This window comes from Leuciscus leuciscus, assembly GCF_965113295.1.
Source record: "Leuciscus leuciscus genome assembly, chromosome: 4".
NCBI lineage: Eukaryota > Metazoa > Chordata > Actinopteri > Cypriniformes > Leuciscidae > Leuciscus > Leuciscus leuciscus.
The window spans coordinates 14,376,934-14,402,837 of NC_138728.1; the positions used below are offsets into that span (position 1 = coordinate 14,376,934).

Consider the following 25,904-nt stretch of genomic DNA (forward strand, 5'->3'; position numbering starts at 1 on the left):
AAATAGTTTTTTTGTTTTGTTTTAATGCATTTTGAATCATTTATTCCTGTGATGGTAAAGCTGAATTTTCAGCATCATTACTTATTGTCTGAGTGTCACATGATCCTTCAGAAATCATTCTAATATGTTGATTTGCTGCTCTAGAAACATTTCATATGATCAATAATCAATGCTTTATTTCTTTGTGGAAACCATGATTCGGTTTTATATTTTTCAGGATTTTTTGATGAATAGAAAGTTCAAAAGATCATGATTTTTTTTTCTTTTCTCATGTAACATTATAAATGTCTTTACTGCCACTTTTGATCAGCACCCTTGCTTAATTATAGTATTAATTTCTTTTAAAAGTCCACAAAAAAAATCTTACAGACCCCAAACGTTTAAACAGTAGTGTATGCTGCTATTCCTATTATTAGAAACATTAAAGCAATCACTTCTCTTTAACCATGAACATCATCATCATTGTCATGTGTTTTTATTCCAGAATTACAAAATCAGACACATTGTGCAATCAACGGACTTACATTCACATTACACAGCATAAAGAACAAGAGTAAAAAACACACACCTGTGGCTCACTCTCGGCTGCACTGAACTTTTGGAATGATCAGGAAGAAAAACAACCGAAGCAAAGATTGATTAAATGCAAATATGAATGTGCTATTTTTTTTTCTTGGTTGATTATAAAAGGAGAATCACTATGATGAAGCTTTATTGTTAGAGTGTATTACATTTCAAGTACGTTTTATGCCTTTTTTCCAAGACCAAAGTGCAAGCTACAAAAATATACACTGCAAATGATTATAAAGCACAGCAGCAGATCTTTCAACGTGAAAAAAGCTAATAAGTTGTATAAAAAAATACAATTATATGAATAAAAATGCACCAAAAACATAACTCATCCGGTAACAGTATGATGTCACGGTCATTAATACTCTGTTAAATTAACAGTCAGTTTCAGAGTGAATTGCTGTAAAAAGAAATAAAAGAAATGTTAAGTTTATCTACGAATTTCACCAAATGTAAGTGATTAGAAATAATGCGATAATCAATGATACCACATACTCTACTGTTCAAAAGTTTAGGGTCGGTAAGGTTTTTTAATGTTTTTAAAAGTATCTTATGCTCACCAAGGCTGCATTTATTCGATCAAAATGCTGTATGCATATTGTGAAATATTATAGCAAATTGAAATATCTTTATTATATTTAATATAAACGTAATTTATTCCTGTGATGGCAAAGCTGAATTTCCAACATCATTACTCAGTCTTGCATGATTCCTCAGAAGTCAATAAACATTCATTATTAACAATTCCTGGATTATTTCTATTTTTTTGATGAACAAAGTTCAAAAGAGCAGTATTTATTTGAAATAGAACATTATAATTGTCAATTTTGATCAATTTAATGCATCCTTTCTAAATGAACGCATAAAAAAAAATTTTTTGACCCCCAAACCTTTTGAACTGTAGTGTAAGTCTCATCATGTTTTATGTACTCACCTGGAACTCTTGGATGTATGTTAAGAAGAAGAAGACAAAACTGAAGGCAGCGATCCATTCACACGCAACACTCACTATATGAAGTGTGTAGTCCTTCAGAAGCAGGGAAACAAGCAACTTTAAACATTCAATATTACATTCTACTATAATCTGAGCTCTGAAATGTTTGGTTAGTGACATGAATTGTACCTTATCATTGATGTCCCAGTGAAGCTTGCTTGCTCCAACACAAATGGCACAGATAATTGCTGGAGGGAGGCGTTAAAGACAAACAGTTTGATCTGAAATGTAAACAGTGCATGTCTTCACAAGGAAAACCAGCATGCTGGGATCACAACACTGGATTTGGATGAATAGCAATGGGAGGAGATGCATGTTCATAAACATTTACACTGGCAAAACTATGTTCAGTATGTCAACCAGCAGCGCACGTAAGACTGAGAAAGGATACTGGGAAAAACAGCTACAAAGGCCACTGCAGCGAAGAATACACGGAAATGACACATCCACTTAGAAGGTCCGTAAGGATGAGCGCGGTACGAGATCACGCTCTGAATAATGGTGTATATAACTCCAAAGATGAAGAATAGTAAAGCACCCAAATCATGGACTACCATCACCGTCGTCTCCTAGAACACAACAGCATACATGAGTGTCAATCAGAGTCATCGTTTACTCACAAACTGCTTTTGTTCATACAGTGAAAGTCAATGGGGTCCAAAACAATATTGGAAGTGGAACCCACTGACTTTCTTTATATAGACACACACACACACACACACACACAATTCAAAATAAAATTTTTGGGATCCATCAAAGAACAAAAGTGAGTAAATTCTGAAAGAGTTTTTGTTTGTGGCTAAACTAGACATACCTGAAATGTAGCAACCAAACACATGCCGATGCAAGAGATGATGCCAACAGCAAAAGAAGCCTTGTTTAGAACAGGAGACACGGCACCGGTTCTCTCGTGGACCCTTTCCACAAATTTATATTCAGCATACATAGTAGCAAAGGCTGGAAAACAAATTCATCAGAGTTTCATCAGTTTAAAGAATGGAAATTGCTGTGCAATATACAGTCAACAATATTCACTCATGCAATAAAACGATCAATTCTATGCAGGAAAGTGCGATGAAAATAGTATTTATATCGGTTAAAAATGTATTTGAGTTGGCTGTTGCTCTGATAACCTAGGTTTCATTTCTGCAGTTGTTGTTTGGGGTTTTGTAAAACACTGAACTCCAGCTGTGTGTCACGGGTGGGAAAAAAATGGGCTTTCGTTTTCAGCAGAAAGAGAAGTGAGACCAGAATGAGTGAGATTCCATTGTTACTAAAGCAAACGTATATTTGAGACATTCCCACTGCTTTCCTCTCACATGTCAAAACCAAACAGTTTGCGGCTGACTAAAAGTTGCACAATTTCCAAAAGGTTGTGACACACAGATAGCAGTAAGGAGTTTCCTGAAGCTGCCGCTGCTGCTGGGAGATTAACTGTACTTATGAAATATGAGCTGGAAATCAAAATCAAATCAATCTGAAATCAGAAAGTGGCTGATTATTAGTCATACCTGCAAACGAAGTGATTGTCGACATGAATCCAAACACACAGCTCTCAGGTGGAGTTGCCCCTGTATCACTGAAAAATGTAAAGGACTGATTTTCAGAAACGTTTATACAAATTATAATAACACTTTATTTTAAGGTGCCATTGTTACTGTGTAAGTACTGAGAAATATTACTCAACAACATGTACTCACTATAGGGTTAGGGTAGGATTAGGGTTTGGTTGAGGGTTAGTTCATTGTAATTATGCATAATTTACTGTTATAACTATGGTAAGTACATGTAACAAGGATACTGTAAAATAAAGTGTTACCGAACATTCATGAAGGAATTCAGAAACATTTAATCATAACTGTGCAATACTTTGTATTAGAAATAAGCACACAAATTGTCCACAGTTTACTGTATGACATTTAATAAAAGTGCAATCATGGCCTCACCATTACAATACATTAATACGTGACTTTGAAAATATTTATTATTACTTATTTATTTATTTTTAAATATTATTTTAAATAAGTATTTTACATTTAAATATAATTTTATGTTATTATTTTTAAATAATAAACTTAAAAAATGTAGGGTGTTTTTTTACATGATATATTATATTTATATTAAATACGTGTGTGTGTGTGTGTGATTGTGTGTTATTATATTATATTATATTATATTATATTAATCTTCTTTCAGGATATCTAGTTTGCTTCCTGCACTGAATACTAACCTAGTTTTGAACACGAGCCACGTTCATCTTCTCAGTAGAAAACGAAACTAAACGAGCTGCCAGCAAAAACTTTTTTTTCCCGAAACTCTTACAACTAGGAGCTTTATGTATAGGCAATAGGCTATATAAATACCCGCTTAAAACATGGACTTGTTACTAATATTACAAGCTATTTCTGGTCTATTATGTTAAGAGTTGTTAATTCGTCAAATTCAGCTGTGTATCAAACTAAAATCAAGCACAATGTGAAAAGGCATAATACATACCTTATATATGGAAGGACAACGTCAACATCTCGTCGAAACAATGCGATGATATAAGATAATATGAATGTGCTCGATGACCAGATTACCAGAAAAGTAGGTAAAAAGCACATTCCTTCCAAAAACCAAACCATCTCGCCTGAGGGCTGAGTGTGAACGGTGCATCACCATTCACGGAGACAAAAGCAAAGAAAACATCACATATCAGATATTAAGACACGGACCTGACTGAACACATACTAGGCTACGGTATATGCACATAGTAACTCGACGTTTATAACTGTATCTATAGTGTCACGTGTTCGATGGGAATCTCTGATTCTCTTCCTCATTGTTTAACCCATATAAATTGACACCAACCGCAAATGTGAACAACACACAGAGGTTCTTTCTTTCTTTCTTTCTGTAACACTTTAAGGTACCATTTGTTAACATTAGTTAGGGTAACTACATAATAATTTTTTTTCTTTCTAAAACATGAATTAGCTAATCCTAATATTAATTTCAACATTTACTAGTAGGCTAAATGATTTAAATCAAAATTTGCATCTTTTAATTTTATTCAATGTACCTCAGATAACATGAACTAATGAACAGTTGTGTATTTATTAACGTTAACAAAGACGAATAAATACTGAAACAAATGTATTTCTCTTTGTTAAAAGTTAGTTAAGGCATTATAATGTTAACTAACGGGACCTTTTTGTAAAGTGTTAGCCTATCGATAAATCTTTCCACTTTAGATTGTTAACTAAACCAGTTTGTTATGGAGATGGCCAAAGTATTTCATGGCGTCATAGTTGGGTATTCCCATTTGCTCAAATAGCACAAGGAAAACTCCACAATGGTGTTTTCACAAAATTGAAAAAATAGAGAGAGATTGATAACGGCAGTCAGAAGAGAGAAAGATGTCAATTTTACCATATCTCCCACAGCAGCGTCAACTAGTTTCTTGTAATTTGATGGAAAGCTAAAATAATACAAAGTGTTGTGTTATAAATGTAGATACATTTAAAAAAAAAATTTTTATATAATGAAAATATAAAAAAAACTTTGCAGGATTTACGAAATTGATGACCGTTAAAACTCAGGGTCCATTTTTAAAGTAGATGAACTTTGACAACTATAGTGTTCAGAAAATGTGTGAATCTGCTACTGGTCAGCATAATATTCATCTGCAGTAATATAGTGTGCTTACTAACTCCAAACCTACCAACAAACCCTAACCTTAAAACCATGTGAATATGTAGCTAGTGATGAAGTACATATTCAGTACAGTGGCAATACAATATTTTTGACCAGTTGTCTTTAAATGGCTACTGAACACAGAAAAATCAATGCCAAATGAGCATTACATTTTTTAGATTAAGCTATTTAAAACAGTTTAATTAATATACAAACCATAATTTAAAAATATATTTAAATGTGTGAAATAGTTCTTTTTTGAAAGTTTTAAATAGGCCTACTTTACAAGAATTGCATGAAGTACCTTAAGTGCTCGTCCTCCTATTCACTAGAGGGCAGCAGCGAGTCTGTCATGTTCATAGATGTACTTGAATCGAGCGGCGTATCATCGTCACCTGATCACTACACATGAGGAACTACAGCGTTTGAGTGTTGAGCGTGCGATCATGTGACAGTATGTTTTAGTGTAATGAAGTTGTTTTTATTTCACCGCGGGAAATATGTGTCCACATTAAGTGTTTATGGAGGAAGAGATGTTGATGGCCGGGGAGAGTCATGTTGATAATTAATTCGGTTCTGAAACTGCTGCAGCGGCAGACATACACCTGCCTGTCTCATCGTTATGGACTATACCTGTGTTTCGGAGGACTGGTCCTCATGATAGTGTCAGCCTTTCAGTTTGGAGAGGTATGTACACTATTTAGGGTGAAATTCATCCGGCAGAAGTATACTAGCTTCATTAGGTTCGCATTTAGGCCGTGCATGCATGTTATCTGTGCATTCTGTGTCAATCACTGATTACTGATCAAAGCTGATTGTGCAATGTGACTCTGACCTGTTACATAGTGGTTGGAAATCTAACGCACTAGTTGTAAGGGTTTGCTGTTGTGTATTAACTGACTGGTTTTGTTTTGTTTTGTTTGCAGGTTGTAGTAGAGTGGAGTCGAGATCAGTACCATGTTTTGTTTGATTCCTACAGAGATAATGTTGCAGGAAAGTCCTTTCAGACCAGGTGAGGAACAGATCAATGAAACTAGCATCACTGCTTCATTCACACACAGTAATAAAGCCCTGTTATCTGATCACTCTCTAAGGGACACTTATAATCTGAAAATTATTATAAAAATCAGCTGATATTTCAGTCTGTCGCTACAGTTTTTTAATATGATTAGAAAATGCACATTTTCGTATATATGCTCCTGGATTCACATACCTTCCCTGCTTCATATGCTTGTAATAATTCAGGCTTTGCCTACCGATGCCCATCGATGTGGTTTACACCTGGGTAAACGGCACAGACACGGGCCTGCTGAAGGATCTTCGTACTGTGAGACAGCAGTTGGAAGAAGAACAGAAGGCCCTGAGGTATCCCACCCATAAAACACACACACTCTTAATGTAGTATTTGTTTACCCCCACATGGTTGGAAACATTCTGCATAGTGTTTGCACACTTTGACTATTTATTTAACCTTCCACTTCACTGCTTTCATCAGGAATGTATTCCTCTGATGCTAAGCTGAATTTTCAGCATCATTACTCCAGTCTTTAGTGTCACATGATCCTTCAGAAATCATTCTAATATGATGATTTGCTGCTCAAGAAATATATATATATATACACACACACACACACACACACACACACATACTACCGTTCAAAAGAACACACACACATTATATATATATATATATATATATATATATATATATATGAACATACATTCATACATACATAGGGGTGGGGATCTTTTGGTACCTCACGATTCGATTCAAATCGATTCTTGAGGTCATGATTCGATAAAAAATTGATTCTCAAATTTTAATTAGATTTTGAGTCGATATATGCATGGATTTGATTCTAGTTTACTGTGTTACTTTTCCTATTTGACTGTGGTAGATCGTTTCATAGGTCTTGAAGAAAAAAATCCCACTGAATTAAATGTGAACCGTGAAATTTATTTAGTTATTCTTCCCATTTTAGTCAACCCAATATTATAAAACAAATGTCATTTAAGCTGACGGCAATCATCATTACACACATGACTGGTGGTTTTCTATAATAAAGCAATATTATTTTTGATATCAAAAATAGGAACAAAGAAGCAAATCAGATTACAAACAATAGGACATATACAATATAAAAAAATACAAATTAAATAAACCTTTGACGTTTTTCAGGTACAGTAGCCTAGGTTTATTTAACATGTAATAAGAAATATTAGAGAAATTGAATGATCAAATAATAAAACACAATATAGTCTTCACTGTATGAATTAAATATAAATTGATTCATATTAAAGATATAAAAGTGATTCAGTCATAGCAAGTGAGAGTTTTTTTATAAACATTAATGAAACGAATGGCAACAGTTTATGAGGCTGCTGTCCCTTTAAGAATGAATGCACAGATCTAATATACTGTTACACAATAATAATAACATGCTAACGTGTCAATAACTTTTATGTAGTACAGCAAAGTTTAAGCAGTCTAACACTTTAGAAAATAAAGGTTTGATATATGTGAATCGGTGCAAATCGGTAGAAGATAGAATATCATATGTGAATCGATTTTTTCATATGTGAATCGAAGATAGAATGTCATATGTGACATATATCGATTTTTACCCACCCACAATACACACACACACACACACACACACACACACACACACACACACACACACACACACACACACACACACACACACACACACACACACACACACACACACACACACACACACAAACACATATATATATATGCACACACACACACACACACACACACACACACACACACACACACACACACATACACAAACACATATATATATACACACACACACACATATATATATATACATACACACACACACACACACACACATATATATATGTATATACACACACACACGCACATGTGTATATATATATTCATGTCCTCAATAGTGCTAATTATAAGAGTGGCTTAAAGATGTTCAAACGTTTTTTTTATTGCTTTTTTTTAGGGAGCTTCTGGGAAAAAATGCATCTGAAATAACTGACACTCCTAAGGGAAGGTGAGTGTTTTAACCAAGTAGAAATGAGTCAAAATGCTTTTATTCTCGTCCCATCATGTGTCTGCAGGACTTAAAGCAGTCTGAATATTGTGTGGTGGCCTACACATTTCCTGTTTCACAGCGAGAGGGGCCTTTGTCACAGCCACATTGTTTTTTATGCCACCAGCACTTTCCTGTGTCAAAAGCAAATACTGCTCTACAGAATGGTTGTGTGGATGGCTGTACCTCTCATAAAGATTAGATCTAGATCAGAACTTTAATTCAGTCTGTGTGCACCGATAGGCCAGAATGTCTGCTGTCCCACTGCATCATGGGCCCTGTGCTGGTGCTGGATCCAGCCCTTCCTGCCAACATAACATTGAAGGAGTTGCCAACATTTTCAGCAGCGTTGTCTTCTACAAAACAACTCTTACAAGTGGCCAAACCCCTCGTCCCCTCCACAAGCGTGTCTGTTCTTCTCTTCCACTCCCACAGTGAAGGTACAGTTATAACCTCACAGCACTCTTACATTTATCAAGTATGCACCAGGGGCATGCAGTCCATATAAGCTGCGAATGCTCTGCATAGCCAAGCCATTCATGGTCTCGCTAATTAATATTAACACTTTAAATTACAAAAATGTCACTTGCTGATTTGGATGTAAAGTTTGGGCTTTTAGGGAGGAACAAAAACACACCGCTGTGAAGGAAAGGAAGGTGCTCTTGACGGAATGCAACAGCGGCACAATAATCATTATCTTTTCATAATCATTGAAAGCCAAAAACAAAAATTATTTACGATTATTCGCACAGACATATATATATATATATATATATATATATATTTTAGTCTAACATCTTATGTTTCCTGTTGCAGCTGAAAAGGCCCACACAGATGCTTTGAAGGACCTCCTGACACACTCCATCAGCAGAGGTTACCTGGTGAGAACACTTCTTATTGACTAATTCTGCTTTCTCTGAACATTGGAATTTCCTGCTATTTGAAAAAGTGTAACAGAACGTTACTTTAACTTGGACATTTGGACATTTTTCACTTCCAGCTTTCACCAAGATATGGGTATATGACATAACCCAAACATGGAGCACAAGGGAGATGTACTGCATGATAAACATTCACTTTTAAACAAAATCAGCAGGTTCCTACATTACATAATGATAAAACCTGTTTTGCAAACATTTGCTGAAAATTGTTTGTAGAATACGTTTTTGGATCAGTGTTATTGTTAACTAAAATGAAAACAACTAAAACTTATTTCAATTTATTGAATAAAATACTAATATTAGATGGAAAAACCTAACTTGAACTTACAAAAACTTACGAATTAGGAATGTTACATTGGCAACTAAATGAAATAAAATTATAAGTTGAAATGCTAAAATGACTAAAACTGACATAAAAAAATAAAATAAAAGCTGAATATTAATATTTAAAAAGAGCAAAAATTTTTTTTTTTACAAAAGCACTTAACACTTGAACTGAAATAAAAATGAAGATTACAAATGTAAAAGATAATAATATATATATACTGTATGTATCATATAATTACACTGATTTTGTTTATCGTACACCTGCGAATCAAATGCTAGCATTGGAATTTTGTTGTTTCTTTGTACGTCATTTTCCGAGCAGCTGGAAGCAGGTATATCCAGGAATATTTGAGTGCAACCGTATAAAACCAAAAACTCATGCTGCATTTAGGGATAATAGGCAAAGTCATTCACAGAAAAAGGAACTGTGTTTTTTTATCGTGATGTCTGCTCTGCTGTATGTTTACGGTTTAACCAACAAGAGGAACTATCTTTAGTCCTTTTTACACTCCTAACACTGCTCCTGGGAACCGACATCACTGCACATTTTGTCTGTGGCTCTTCTCTGACATGCACAGTCCATTACAATGCATTACACCATCTCTGTGTGAAATGTTTTTTTTTTTTTTACAAATCCTTGTGAAACTCCTGGAGTCTAAACATGTGTTTCTGTTGCAGACGACTGATAAAGAGGCTCCGGGGCTGGTCCGGATGCACACTATGGCCTACTTGAGCGGCTTCCCGGGGTCACTAAAGGAAACCGAGCAACTCAGGGTCAAACTACCAGCTGTGGTCACTAGTAAAATCAAGCAGGTAAAACTTCTCAATCGAGACAATCAGTACAATGCAATGTTCGAAATGACCACAAGGTGGCGCACAAGATTGTAAAAATCATTCGAAATTCATGGCTATCTGTGTAAGTTCTGCAGAGAACTTTAAGGCCTTTATCCATCAACAACCCCAATGATGTTACCGTATTTGTCATATTGAACTATTTCTGGCTATCAAACTGCTTATCCTCTGGGCATCCATTGATCTATAAAATAATAATCAGTGTTCTGTGTGTTGTGGTTCTCAGTGTTTATCTTATTTGTTAGGGCAATGCATGGGCTCCGTCCTGCTGTCTGCGGTCATGTGATAAGGGCTCAGGGTATTACAGTGACACTTGAGCGGAGTGACAGGGGGGTTAACAGAACAGCAACTGTTTGAAATGGCCCGGCGCCAGCCTGCGCTTGGAAAAGGCATCAGGGTTTAGGTGACCTTCTCTCTACCTCTCCTCTGTCTCCCCACAGAGCTCTGTATATATATCACAATACTTGATTTGTTTGCTTGTTACTTTCTTTTTTCCGTCGTTGCTTTTGTACTTGCTTGCTTTTGTTTTGATTCCATTCACTCGCACCATCTTGATTGCTTTTGTTTCATATTTGCAATTTTTTTGCTTTTGTTTGCTTGTGCTATTGTTTATTTTTTCATCTTTGCCCGCTTTCATTTATTCTTGATTGCATAAGACTGTTCTTGTTTTTGTTTGTTTTTTTGCTTGACTTTTTCTTGCCTGATTTTTGCCTGTGCTTGATTTCATTAACTTTTGTTTGCTTTTGATCATCGTTGCTTGTTTTGTTTGTTCTTCTTTGATTTGTATTTGACCCTTGCTTGCTTTCATGTATTCTTGCTTGCATAATGTTGTTCTTGCTTTCATTTGTTCATGTTTACGTTTGTTTGTTTTTGCTGACTTGCTTTCACTTGCATTCCCTCTGTAACTCTTATCTTTATCTTTTCTGTCCTGCTCCCTCCATCCGATAGAAAATCTCCACAGCCCACCATGTCATCAATATTGCTCATCAGATCTTAATGCTGAAGTTTCTGCCTTTATAACAAAGTTCTTTCTTTTCGTTAATAGCACCCACTCAGTGTCTTTCTCCTTTGTGTTTGTTGTACTGCAAATCTTGTTTTCCTGCCATTTCATGTTCTGCTCATTATTGTATTCCTGAAGGAGGTGTGAAGAATCCTCTAGGGTTTTTTTCCTCTTGTATGTGTCTACAATCCAAATGTGGGTCACATAAGGTAATATAGCAATGGGAGAAGCTGAGGAACAGATAAAGAAAGAGAGAGAGAGAGAGAGAAGTTGAGTGTTGAGAGATGACTAGTATTTATAGTGCGTGTTAGCCTGTTTGCAATGTTGATGAAAGCTCTCCCTTGACCTCTGTCCAGTGCACACACATTTCTATACTAGAAATACAGCCTGTGAGTGTGTGTGGGAGGTCTGCTTAGTTATAGTTTGGGGACAGATTTGTCTCCAGAAGTAAGCTAAATCTGGCGAAACATCCCTTTGGGAACGTCCTCAATTGGAGAATCGATTGATAAATGATGTTTCAGTTATAAATACGCAGATGTTTTTCTTTTAGGGTTTGTGTTCAGGATAGGTTGTAGTAATTATTAACTAATTAAGCTAATAAAGTTGGGGTTAGTCTTTTGTCTGAATTATACTTACAATATGCACCTATAAACACAAAAATCCTCTTAGTTATTTGGTTGTTTTTCTAAATGTGAATAAGGCAGCCAGATCCACAGCCTTGGTGAAAAGGCCTTCTTCAGAAGTTTAAGGTGGTGCTGGTATTCCTGGAAACACGTTTTATGTGTATATGCTGTTTATAGATATACTATTTTGACTCTGCAGTCTTTATTTGGCATTAACCGGAGGTACGGGAACGGAAACAATGAGCACCCTGTGCTTGTAAACAGCATTGTGACATGTGATAAAACTTGTTTTGGGGGAAACTTGATCACACGAGCAAACGCATCACAGGAGCTTGGCTGCGCTCTGACGGTCACATGGCTGTGGTATATCTCTGGACCCTTCTGATAGAGGAAGTTCGAAATAATAGGGAAATTGACATCATCTGAAATAATAAAAGTTGGTCTGTTCTATGCGATGTACTAGGTGTGTGTGTATATGTATCAGCAGTTGTATGGGAACTATTTGAAAAGTTGAGGGACAATTAATCATGGGGCTTTGATAAGCACAAATTAACTCCCATAAAATGGGGGGTACAGAGTTGCTTTCAGGGCACCAGTACATCATTTTGCATCTATACACACGCTTACTCCTTCAGTGCCGGTTATGGAAGTTATTTCCCCTCAGTCATGCGGGATGCCCTGTGGGAGTTCTGATGTGGCAATTTGTTCTACATTACTGGTCAGAATTTTGGGGTTGGTAAATTTTCAACGTTTTTGAAAGAAGTCTCTTATGCGCACCAAGGCTGCATTTATTTGATCAATGATGAATTCAGTAAAACAGTTCCAATTTTAAAGAATCGTTTTCTATTTTAATATGTTTTAAAATATAATTTATTTCTGTAATGGCAAAGCTGAATTTTTAGCAGTCTTTAGTGTCACATGATCCTTCAGAAATCATTCTGATTTGGTGCTCAAGAAACATATATTATTATTATTATCAGTGTTGAAAATAGTTGAGCCACTTAATATTTTTGTAGAGATGTTTTAGTTCACCCTTGCTAAATGCAAATATAAAATGATGCTGACCCCAAACTTTTGAACGATAATGTACGCATGTATGGCTTCATGTTTTTTCCCTCTAGTTTGATTCATCCTGTTACATATTGTGTCTGATATTGTAGGAAGTAGTCTGTGCTTCTGAGTGATGGTTTGTATATGTGTGTATATATATCTCAGTTGCAGCTCTACTCAGAGGCCAGCATTGCTCTCCTCCACCTGAACACAGCACAGGATTTCACCGACCTCACCCAGCAGGCCAAGAAGAACCTGACGCTGGACGGGAAAGAGCTCACAATCAGCCCGGCGTACCTGTTCTGGGACCTGACCGCCATCTCACAGGTATACACATCACTGCAGTTCCACACGTGGACCCCAGGGTAGAAACTGAGCCAATGTGTGCTTGATAAATGATCAGTTCACTAAAAAATTACAGTCTTCTTATCTTTCAGTCTAAGCAGGATGAGGATGTTTCTGCCAGTCGCTTTGAAGACAATGAGGAGCTGCGTTATTCGTTACGTTCCATAGAGAAACATGCGCCCTGGGTGCGCCATATCTTTATTGTAACCAACGGACAGATACCGTCTTGGCTTAACCTGGATAACCCACGTATTTCAGTGGTTACTCACCAGGTGAGTTCTAGGACAGCTTTGTAGCGTGTATTGTAATGCATTCTAATACTAATGTTGGGTGTTTTTCTGCAAGACCAAATTGACAAAGTCTTTTATGTTGTTGGCGTTTGTGTTTGTCTCTCAGGACATTTTTCACAACCAGTCTCACCTTCCTACGTTCAGTTCTCCTGCCATAGAGACCCACATCCACCGGATCCCAGGACTTTCACAAAAGTTCATCTACCTCAATGATGATGTCATGTTCGGCAAGGACGTGTGGCCTGATGACTTCTACAGCCACTCCAAAGGTCAAAAGGTCAGAAAGACTGTCAGTGTAGATTATTCTAAAATAAATCATCTTTCCATTACAACTCATTGTGTAGGGTTGGGAATCGAAAATCAATTCCAGTTCTGGAATCGGATTTAAGGTCAGGAATCGGATACTTGTTATAAACTTAAAATTTCAGTTCCTCTTATCGATTCCTTTGTGTGTATTTTAATATGATTTTAAACCATTCACGCACAAGATACAAGCTCTTGTTTTTTGTTCTGAACACACATCCAAAACGTCCGCACAGAAAGCCGCTTCTCATACGGTATAGTGCGCGAAACTGAGCTGAGTTCTCTTCCCCCTTCTTTTTGCACTTGAACGGACAAATACACACAAAAAATGTCAAAATATCCTCTTAAACGAGTCAGTTATGTCTAAAGTAAACAGTTGACAAAGAAAACGCATGTGTATCATATCTTTGTTCAGTAGTATTTTTTTTTGTGTGATTGCTAATTTTGTATTTGTTCTTTTTTAATTACTGAGTGATTACTTGTCTTTAATAATGCTTGAAATTTATATTAGTTAGGCTAGTTGTTTTTGCTATGATATTTTTAAACCATAGGCAGAAGTTCCTTGTGCAAGTGTTCCTTAGCCTGTTGATTTTTGTTCATATTACTCAGTTATAATGACATTTTTTACAATAAAACTTAGGATAAATGTGAATCGATGAGCGTAATCGGCATTGTCCAAATTCAAACGATACTCTACTCTATTTGTGCTTCACCTCAATCACCTCTGATGTTTTCTATGTTCACAGGTGTATCTCACCTGGCCTGTTCCAAACTGTGCTGAGGGCTGCCCAGGCTCCTGGATCAAAGACGGTTACTGCGACAAGGCCTGCAACAACTCTGCCTGTGATTGGGATGGAGGAGACTGTCAAGGTACTTTGACAATATAATTTCACCCAAAAACTCTGGCTTTAGTCAGTCGCGTTCATTTTTTATTTCATGATCAAACTTTCTGATCACAGCCTTGTGTCTGTTTCATCATTTCTTGTTATTTCTTATTTTATTTTTGTATTTTTTCCTGGTAGGCACTGCAGGCAGCAGTCGTTTCGGGGGAGCGGGCGGTTCTGTGATTGGAGGCGGACAGCCTTGGCAGTTCGCAGGTGGTCTCGGAGGACTGGGGGGCGTGTCCTTCTGTAACCAGGGTTGCGCTAACTCTTGGTTGGCTGATAAATTCTGTGACCAGGCGTGCAACGTTCTGGCTTGTGGGTTCGATGTGGGCGACTGTGGGCAGGGTGAGTCTTGACCAGTGGTTCTCAAGCTTTTTGATTTTAAGGGGTTCCCCTCAGTCACAGTAGCCTGACTACGTCAGACTTCGTACTTCCGCTCAATTTCATTTCGCTTCTGTACTCAGTCTGAGACAGCGTCATAGCTTTCCGTTTTCCTCCGGCCTGAAAACAGCCGGGCCAATCAACGAACAGAGGGCGGGCTGAGAGCTGTGACGTAGACGCTGATTGTACCGTGGATGCGTAGATTTACTTCACATAATCTGCAAAAGTCGTTCACAGCCATGTTCACTCCGGTGTTTCGCTCGATGGTTTTTGTTTTCGCATCATACGTGTGTTTACAGTGGAAGTTAGATGCGGCTGAGCATGCGCATAACACACGCCATAACCAAACGTTATGTGATTGGCTTACGGGTAACCAATGATTTTAAACTTCAGACAAGCGCCCCCCCGCGAGAGAGAGAAAACACTTCTCTATTATGCCATTCCAGACTCTGTCTACGAAGCAAAGCGAAGTAGCAGAGTTTGGTATTACCAGGCTACAGTCACAGGGGTGTCAAACTCAGCTCCTGAAGGGCCACAGTCCCACAGAGTTTAGTTCCAACCCTGCTCCAACACACATACCTGTAGTTTAGATTAGCTGGACCAAGCGCGTTTAATTAAGGTTGAATGTACATACATACATGCATGCATGCATACATGCATACAGTCATGTAAAAAAAAAAAAAAAAAAAAAAAAGAGTACACCATTTTGAATGACTTTAGCAGGTCATAAAATTAAGTAAATACAACCTCAGATGACACATGACATTACACTGTGTCATTATTTAATTACCATAAATAAAGCAAAAATGGAGAAGCCATGTGTGATAAACTACGTACACCCTATGATTTAATTACACCTTTAGCAGCAATAACTTCAAGTAATCATTTTTCTGTATGACTTTATCAGTCTCTCATATCATTGTGGAGGAAGTTTGGCCCACTATTAAGTTATACAACATAACTTCAGTTTATTGATGTTTTTGGGCATCTATTTATGCACAGCTCTCTGCACAGCATTTCAGTCGGGTTGAGGTCTGGACTTTGACTGGGCCATTGCTTTTCTTTTTCAGCCATTCTGTTATAATTTCGCTGGTGTGCTTGGGATCATTGTCCTGTTGCTTGGCCCAATTTCAGCCAAGCTTTAGCTGTCGGACAGATGGCTTCACATTTGACTCTATAATATTTTGGTATACAGAGGATTTCTTAGTCGACTCAGTGACTGCAAGGTGCCCAGGTCCTGTGGCTGCAAAACAAGCCCAAATCATCGCCCCTCCACCACCGTGTGTATGAGGAGTTTGTGCTGATATGCTGTGTTTAGTTTTCGCCTAACGTGGAGCTGTGCAGTATGGCCATCTCCACTTTGGTCTTGTCTGTCCAAAGGACATTGTTCCAGAAGTCTTGACGTTTGTTCAGATGCAACTTTGCAAACCTAAGCCATCCTGCCATCTTATTTTTAGAGAGAAAAGGCTCAGGCCAGGTAACCTTACAACCCTTCCAAACATGGCATACTTGTCCAGTCTTTTTGTAACAGTACTGTCATGAACTTTAAAGTGTAACATGTTAACTGAGGCCTCTAGAGTTTGAGATGTAGTTCTCTGGTGTTTTGCAGTTTCTCTGAGCATTGCACGGTCTGAACTTGGGGTGAATTTGCTGGGACGTCCTCTCTGGGAAGATTGGCAGCTGTCTTGAATGTTTTCCTCTTGTGAATAATCTTCCTTACTGTAGAATGATGGACTTCAAATTGTTTGGAAATGGCCTTCTAACCTTCCCAGATTGATGGGCAGCAACAATTGCTTCTCTAAGACCATTGCTAATGTCTTTCCTCCTTGGCATTGCGTTAACACACACCTGAATGGTCCTAACCAGCAAACTGCCAAAACTTCTGTTTTAATAGAGTTGGTCACACTTGCTGATTTTAATCAAAGGCATTTGATAAGCAGCGCCTGACTGCTACTAACCCTCCTAAATGTAATTCCTATGGAAGCAGTAAGGGTGTACTTAGCTTGTCACACATGGCTTTTCCATTCCATGACACGGTGTAATATGTCAGGTGGTGTTGTAATATAGACACATTATTTCCATTTACATCGTCTTTTTTAGCATTTTAATTTAGATCATTACAAAAATGACATTAAATATGAATTAACATTAAAATGAATATATAGTATTGGCAAAAATATAATAACTTATTATACCGTAACTAAAACATTACCCCTAGTGGACCCCAGCCTCCTGCTTGAGAACCGCTTTTACTGCTTTTTTTAAGTCTGTTAGTATTTGATCAGAATTAACTTATTTTGTGTTTGTTTTTGAATTTGTAAGATAATTTCAACCAACTCCACCGTATTGTTCTCCGGAAGAACCAGACGCTTTACACCCTGCCTCAGGGAGCGCTCCGGCCGTATTTTAGCTTCTCAGGCCTGGCTAACCGCGTGTCCGAGGCGCAGGTTGCTGATAACCCAGCAGTCCGTCACACTTCTGTCGCCAACAAGTGGAAGACCATCCATTTGCTGTTGCTGCCTGGACACAATGCCACCCAGATCCACTACAACCTTACCTTTCAGGCTGCCGACAACCACGACTTCACCATGATTTTCTCTGTCGTTGTGGATACCAGAGAGCTCCCCAAATCGAACGTATCCGATCCAGTGCGCGAGAAAGACGAGGAACCCAAACCGACCGGAGTGACCCCAGAACCGGAGGTCCTGTTTGAAAATGTTCCCAAAGAAAAACAAGGCCCTAGAGTCAGAGAAAAATCCCATGGCGATTTAGATGCTGTGCAAGTACCGGCGTTAAATGAATCTCTTTTGCCAGAGGAAGTGAAACTTGAGTTACAGAAGCTGAACGATAAGCTAATATTGGGTGACATCACTATTAAAGGCTATAATTTGACCAAAGCAGTGCTGTTGGAGCCGTACAAAGACAAAGCTCAGCTTTCACTTAACAAGAACAAACAAGCAAAACAATGGAACGAAGAGCAGAAACCTCTTCTAACCAGTCAACATCAGGCCGAGAGAGCTGCCAGGGTGAAAAGAGAAAACGAAGAAAACTCTGAATTGGAACCAGGTGTCCCTCCATCTCTTGTCCCAGTCAAGATTGACGGTGTAACACCTAAAGCTCATCCACGATTGTTCGGCATGGAGAAACCTCAGCTTCTCAGCAACCTCATGGGGAACATGTCTAAGGAGAGGGGTTCAGAGGCCAAAGAAGGCCAAGACCGCAGAGGGCCAGCGGGTCGTAAACTCCAGTACTACACCAACTTTGACCGGGGTTTCCTTCCATGGGAGAAGAGGAAGTTCTTTCAGGATCTGCTGGAGGTGAGACGCATGTATATATAAACAAACAGCCGATTGATTCTTGTAACTGAAAGGCAGGAATTATTGCTGCTACATTGAGTATTGCAGGTTCTCCTATTCATAAATTTAATACATTTTAATGTCTTTTTTGTGCATCACAGGAAGAGGAGCGTCTACAAAGAGAACTGCGGTATGCAGCTGACAAGACTGCCACTGGACGCAGATTGCAGGACACTTTTGCTGATTCACTCCGCTATGTCAACAGACTCTTGAACGCTCAATTCGGCTTCACTTCCCGCAAAGTGCCTGCCCACATGCCTCACATGATTGACAGACTCATCATGCAAGAACTACAGGACATGTAAGAGTCACAACACACACCTAAAACATAAAGTTAATGTTGAATTGACTAAATTATTATAGAGTAGTAATGCACCAAAAGTTTGGCCCCCGAATTTCAGATAGAAAAAAAGGCATGACTTTATCTTGATATCTTGCTCCTTCAGCTTCCCTCAGGAGTTTGATAAGACCTCATCCCACCGTGTGCGTCACTCTGAGGACATGCAGTTTGCCTTCTCTTATTTCTATTTCTTGATGAGCGCATTGCAGCAGCTCAATATATCTGAAGTGTTTGACGAAATCGACACGGACCACTCGGGTGTGCTGTCCGACCGTGAGATCCGCACGTTGGCCACACGTATCCATGAACTCCCCTTAAGCCTTCAGGTACACACAACCCCACCCTCTTTTTTTTGTTAAAATTGTATTTATATGTCGTTTTAATTGTTTATATTAATTTTAAAATGTAATAATAAAATGAAGAAAAAATAAGGTAAAATGTATTTTAAATTTAAAATAAAATGTAATTTAAAATAAAATATAATTAATTAAAATGTAATTGTTTAATTTTAAAATGTCATTTTATTAAATTTAAAAAAGAAAATAATTAATACAAATAATTACAAAAAATATTTAAAATGTAGTTGACTATGTAAATTAATTCAAATTTGTTTAATACAATTTTTATATTTCAAATAAATATAAAATATTTAAAATAAAATTACATTTGAACTTAAATTACATAATTGAAATGAAACTGAAATACTTCATTCAATTAACAATCAAGTAGGTCAGTTTTTGATTTTGTGACATGAACACAAGACATGTTACCTAGTTTGTTGTCACCATGTGATTATCTGTGTTGAGGAAATGCATGTTTGTTCATTTGACTGTAAACAGGATTTGACCAGTCTGGAGCAGATGCTCATAAATTGCTCTAAGACTCTTCCATCCAACCTCACGCAACTCCATACAGTCAGCCCGACCCAGGAGGCCTATTACGACCCCAGCATGGTGAGACCCACTGTTCAAAGCCTTAAAGCCTCCAACACAAGAAAGTAACTCTAATATAAGGAGATAAAATCTCACAATAACCTTCATATTGGATTTTAAGTCAACAACTTGCTTCATGAATAGCTTTTGTCTCTACACTTTAAAATTGCTGTAGTTTGCAGAAGTCTTGTATTATCAGCTCTTCTATCTGTGTATTTGTTAGTACTGTTAATGTTTTGATGTGTCTGCAGCCACCCGTCACAAAAGGTTTAGTAATCCACTGCAAACCCATCATAGAGAGGATCCACAAAGCCTTCAGGGACCAGAATAAATACAAGTAGGCCTTTCATTACCTTCTCAAAAACACTTCAGCATCTCTTATGAGACCGGGTTAGTTATGCAGGCTCTTGTTCTTTTCAGGTTTGAAATTATGGGCGAGGAGGAGATTGCCTTTAAGATGATACGAACCAACGTCTCTCATGTAGTGGGGCAGCTTGATGACATCAGGAAGAACCCTAGGTATGTGCAGAGGCGGCGTTCCTGTTTTGTTTTGCACAATGGAAAGCCTCGTCCACTTTAACCTCTTTTTTTTTTTTTTTACCACAGGAAGTTTATCTGCCTGAATGACAACATTGACCACAGCCATAAGGACGCTGGCACGGTCAAAGCTGTTCTGAGGGACTTCTATGAGTCCATGTTCCCGCTGTCCTCTCAGTTTGAGCTGCCCAGAGAATACAGAAACCGTTTCCTTCACATGACAGAGTTGCAGGAGTGGTAAGAATTCAGTCACAAACAGGCATTGTTGACGATGTGCAATTCGCATAGGTGTGTGTGTGTGTGTGTGTGTGTGTGTGTGTAAAAGACAGAAAAGTAACTTGGCATTTAACAAAGACAAGTCAAACAGGTCTGTGTACATACCACAGTTTTCATTACTGAATCTTGCCCTGTTTACACCTGGTATTAAGATGCGTTTTGGTTGATCACATCACAAGTGGATGACGCTAAATACAGGTGTAAACGGGGTCTAAAACGTTTTGAGCACGTCCACTTTCGACCACTTCCAGAGGTAGTCGAAAACGCATTCGACCGAAAGCTTATTTTGTCCATTAGATCAAAAGATCTGAAAAAACCCACACATTTACCTATAGACACTCTCCTCTCCTGAAGAAATCAGGACAGAAGTGGTTGGAAGTGGACAAAAGAGACGGATTAAAATACCAGGTGTAAATGGGTATGTGTCTCACTCGTCTACTTGTGATCCGATCGACCAAAACTCACATTAATACCAGGTGTAAACAGGGCCAAGTCGAACAGGTCTGTGCAGATCTGAACGTAGTAGTTTAGTGAAACCCTCAACCAGAGAGAGCTTTAACAGTTTGACATGAAACTGTAATGGGTGTAATTGACAAGAAAAATAAAAAACAAGAGTGTTGGAATAAAGTTAACTAAATAAAGAGGTTTATTATGCTTAATGATAGTGTGAAGAAAAAAAATCGGCACATAGTTCAAATTGTTTCACTGAATAAAGAAACTAATACAAGTTTGGTGAGTAAATTGATTTAGTGAATCACTGATTGATTCATCAAGCCTTTTGAGTGAACTTTAAGTTTTCAAAAGGTGTCTCATATGAATATCCACGGCATGAGATTAGCATGTCGACACCACTTTTCATTCGCCCCTGAATATAATAGTTCATTGTTGCAGTGATGTATCTGGTTTTGTTGTAATGAGTTTCACAAGTCTGTTTACATTTAGTAGTGTGTGATTTATAGCCTGTTTCTGTTGCTTTACTCCTGTGAATACCGGTAAACGTTCCTTCCTGTCATCACTGTGTGAAGTTGGGTGATAGCTGTCGTCGCGGTTTGGAATTCTGGGAATGGGGAGGTGGTTGAAGAAGGGTTTGTGTGCCTGTCGCTGCTTTGGAGGGTTACAGGATGGAAATTATGACTATGACTAGTGCATTCACCATTCATGCTCACTCAGCCAGAGCGGCTCTGTTACACCCAGATGCCCCATAAAGCCCCATCAGAGTCGTGTGACCAGCCTGGGCCGAGGGGAAGGGTGTTATTTTTGGGCACTGCCAGGCTCGACCAGCCCCATTGGCTCTTTTTAAAGCTCGGTGTCGGCAGATTGGCTCTCTCAGACGTGAACGTGCAGGTGACAAACGGGTAACGGTGTTCCTCACAGATAAGGATGATGTCACCTTGTCACCCTCTCACCTCCGACAGCCTGCTGGGTGACATCAGAACTTGAATCACCGTGAACTGTCAATCACAGTTTTGATAAATATACCGCTCTGATTCTGCCAAGAGTTAAAACAGCATTGCTGATCCCGTCCCCTGTGTGCTGACAGCAGAGAATATGAGCAATCGCTGTACGGGCCAGTTGTGGTTTTATGGGTCAGTGGTATATTCAATATTTGAAAGACTTTTGTCCACCAAATTAAAGTCATGTGACGCAAAAAAAAAAAAAAAACATCATAGAGAAGACCCTTGCAGACCTGCGTTTTAAGGTCAATTTTTTTTGTTGTGAAATACCAGATTATTTGATATATCAGATCATTTGATAATGATATTTATAAAATTTTTCAAAAAGAAAAAAAAAGTTGATTAAGGTGTGCACACTCACCTGCATTCAAGGTATAAGGAACATGTTATTACTTTTTTACTTGATGGGACCTTAGAGTTTTAGAAAATATATTTTATATTTCATATTTATTTATTATTGAATATAAAATAATATACTTCTAATATACTATTACTTTTCTTCAGCAAGGATGCATTAAATCAATCAAAAGTGACAGTCAAGACATTTATAATGTTACAAAAGATTTCTATTAAATTCTGCTCTTTTGTATTTTCTGTTCATCAGAGAATTGTGTGTGTCACGGTTTCCACAAAATATTAAGAAAATAAGACATTTTACTTAATTTTTCTCACTATATTACTGTTTTTACTCTATTTTTATCACATAAATACAGCCTTGGTGAGCATAAGAGATTTTCAAAAACATTTAAAAAATCTGTAACACTTTAGTTTAAGGTCCAATTCTCACTGTAAACTAGTTGCTTATTTGCATGTATATTACTAGGATATATAAAAAATAAAAAATAAAAATTCAATGAAAAATGATGCTTGGTGTATTCAAATTGTAGTTATGGCATCTACCATTTAGCAGGGGTTTGATGAACCATGCTAACCTTGTCTCGACCTCTTGTTTCACAGGCGAATATACAGGGACAAGCTGAAGTTCTGGACCCACTGTGTGCTGGTGACATTAGTCGTCTTCACTGTCATGTCTTTCTTTGCTGAGCAGGTCAGTATGGTTTGGCTTACATGTCCATTGTGCACTATCTGTCTTTCTTTATTTCACTTCACACACACACACACACACACACACACACACACACACACACACACACACACACACACACACACACACACACACACACACACACTGAGTCCAGTCAGCTGAGTCCGGCTAGTCTCAATAACATTAGCAACTAATATATCGAATTTTACCCAGCAACCTGTGTTCTTTTAAGGAAATGGTAAAGGCAAAAATATCATCCTGATGATTGATCAACCAGGCAGCTTGCAGCAAATAGTCACACTATTAATTGCAGGGTCGTGTTTCTGTTTTTGGGAGAGGTTAATGGACATGGTGACCTTTTAAAAGATCAGTATGTATTCATCTGTCCTTAGTGACAGAACAGTAATGTGAACACTCACTAGAAGTTACAAATATGGATATGATGCATTATCAGTGGATGCTTCTGCTGCTGCCGTACATGCATGTAGAGGCATGTCATGTTTAGCTGCATCATCATCTGACAGACTGGCACATTAACAAGATTAATTTCAATCTTCAGAACAGATTAACAGCCTCTCTCGTTAACTTCCTGATTCTCTTGATGTAATTCCCGCTTACTGCATATACAGCACTTATTATTTTCATTATTCTTTTATATATATTTTTTTATGGACTTTTAAAATATGACAATTAAAATACAATGGAAACTATTATCTCTCTCTATCCATCTATCTATCTTTATGTATAAAATAAAATAATGGAATTTAAATAGCATTTTACAAATTGTTTTTCCAGAGGACAGTTCACATGTGGAAACTTTTTTTCTTAATTTCTTAATTATTTTATTGTTGCTTTTAACTACCATTTTAAAGATTAATTAAATTATTTTAAATATGCTTGTTTATTTGTATATTTTCTCACGTTATTTTTATATATTTTTAGACATTCTTTCATAATTTTAAATATGGATATATTCATATAAATTTGATCATTTGAAAATAACTTTTATTGATTTATTTTTAAATGGCACTTTGAGTTCTTCATAAGGGGTGGTTATCTATACACTGATTCATGTCTCTTTGTCATACAAATTAGAATTATTAATGATTAATAGGAATCACATTGTGACTCTGAATCTAAACTGAATTCTGTTTTAGTCTAGTATTAGTCTTTCTTTCCTCTTCCTTCCTTTTTTTTTGATCACATGTCAATCTTGTTTTTATACTGTACGTGTGTCATGTGTTTGGTCACAAGTTGACCCACAGCATTCACAACAGGTTTGGTTGACACTCCTTCCTCTTCCTTCTATCCCTCAGCTGATCATGTTGAAACGACGGCTTTTCCCCAGACGCAGGGTCAGCAAGGATGTGAACCCAGAGCGGGTGTGAGGTTATTCCTCTCTCAGAGGGCGTGTCGTGAGAATATGAAGTACCACAGACGTACTTCCGTTAATGCCGTCAGATAAACTAGCCCATTTGGAGGTGACTGGAGGAAGTTGATGGAGAAACTTCCGAGGTACAGGCCTCCTTCACAAAGGGGCATTAGTGAGACACACTGCGGCCCACGAGGCAAGCGGCTTTCTCTCGTCCCGCGATCACACTCCAGGTTGTGTATTGAATGTGAACCGAACTCAATATTGAGTGTGAGTTGCCATATGACCTTAAGTGTTTGAAATGTAATGATTTGAAATAGGATTTTTAATTTAAATGAGAACATCAAGGGTAAAGTACTACCCGCGTTGTTCTTTCTCTTGTTCTCTTTGTATCGTCTTTCCTTCCTCATCCTTACAGTGCCTTTCTTTACCACATGAATGAAAGCGGTGGACTCTGATGCACGGCTGGAACTCTCTGCCTTGTGTTTGGCTTTTTGCATTTGTCTTAATCTGTCTTGCTCTCTCTTGCTTATTGCACAAAATCTCCGGGAGCGTATTTAAAACCAAACAGCAATCCCGATACTTGGTAATTTGAGCAATGATCATCAAAAAGGAGCCATTTCCTTCTCTTTCTCTTTTTAAATGCATGTCGTTTTTGCTGGAAGCCCTTCACTTGCTTGTCTCTTAGTGGGACATTAAATACCAACTCTGTCTGAAATTCAGATGCCACTGCCTGTGGCCCTCATGTGTATTAATTAACTCTTCACCTTCACTTGTCTTTAAAAGGGAATTGTTGTTTTTTGCTTGCTCATACGTTACAACTACTGACCCCAAACCTCTGCAGGGCGTACGTGCCTGACAAAACAGGCTTGAGTTTATGAAAACGTGTTGAATGATAATGCTGTTCTGCGATGTATTTCCCCATTTACTTTTATTTATTAGGTCATGAAGGACATAATCGTAATATACAAGCATATCATTGTTTTATTTTGGAAATGTAGGTTATTAAAAGTCTTTCTAAATACATTTTAGGTCTCTAAATTATACTGACACTTCACCACTTTTGTGTCAATTGTAAATTTAACCAGAAACTGTGCCTCTTTTTTTTGTTCTTTTTTTCTTTTTTTTGTGGAATTGCACAAGCAGAAAAAAAGAGTTTGATGAACTTAAGTACATAATCTGAATGACATAATGTAATGAAACGGACAAATCTGTCAATTAAAAGTCTTTCAAAATCATGACTGCTTTAATATGCC

At 37.6% G+C, this 25,904-nt stretch overlaps 2 protein-coding genes across 2 annotated transcripts; one reads left to right on the plus strand and one right to left on the minus strand.

Moving 5' to 3' along the window:
* Window positions 1-459: 459 nt before the first annotated feature.
* Window positions 460-4,350, minus strand: dram1 (DNA-damage regulated autophagy modulator 1). The gene is given in 8 exon segments (XM_082166999.1): window positions 460-970; window positions 1,505-1,597; window positions 1,694-1,752; window positions 1,956-2,133; window positions 2,379-2,521; window positions 3,076-3,143; window positions 4,061-4,203; window positions 4,205-4,350. Coding segments are annotated over 8 exon segments (750 nt in total). The 5' UTR covers window positions 4,229-4,350; the 3' UTR covers window positions 460-928.
* A 1,285-nt stretch (window positions 4,351-5,635) lies between these two features.
* gnptab (N-acetylglucosamine-1-phosphate transferase subunits alpha and beta) lies at window positions 5,636-25,886 on the plus strand. Its single transcript, XM_082167788.1, has 21 exons — window positions 5,636-5,929; window positions 6,169-6,254; window positions 6,488-6,607; window positions 8,251-8,301; window positions 8,584-8,780; window positions 9,157-9,221; window positions 10,287-10,421; window positions 13,299-13,460; window positions 13,571-13,750; window positions 13,875-14,045; window positions 14,818-14,941; window positions 15,094-15,300; window positions 17,659-18,653; window positions 18,794-18,993; window positions 19,139-19,358; window positions 19,872-19,985; window positions 20,216-20,301; window positions 20,385-20,483; window positions 20,571-20,738; window positions 23,189-23,279; window positions 24,593-25,886. Exons 1-21 carry the CDS (start codon window positions 5,798-5,800, stop codon window positions 24,662-24,664), a joined length of 3,675 nt encoding a protein of 1,224 aa, XP_082023914.1. The 5' UTR covers window positions 5,636-5,797; the 3' UTR covers window positions 24,665-25,886.
* The last annotated feature ends 18 nt before the right edge of the window (window positions 25,887-25,904 follow it).

Bases quoted from the DNA above. Each gene is read 5' to 3' on its own strand.
- gnptab (XM_082167788.1), top strand. From the start codon at position 5,798: ATGTTGATAATTAATTCGGTTCTGAAACTGCTGCAGCGGCAGACATAC. The intron at 5,930-6,168 runs GTATGTACACTA...TTTTGTTTGCAG, and splicing joins CAGCCTTTCAGTTTGGAGAG to GTTGTAGTAGAGTGGAGTCG. The intron at 8,302-8,583 runs GTGAGTGTTTTA...GTGCACCGATAG, and splicing joins ACTGACACTCCTAAGGGAAG to GCCAGAATGTCTGCTGTCCC.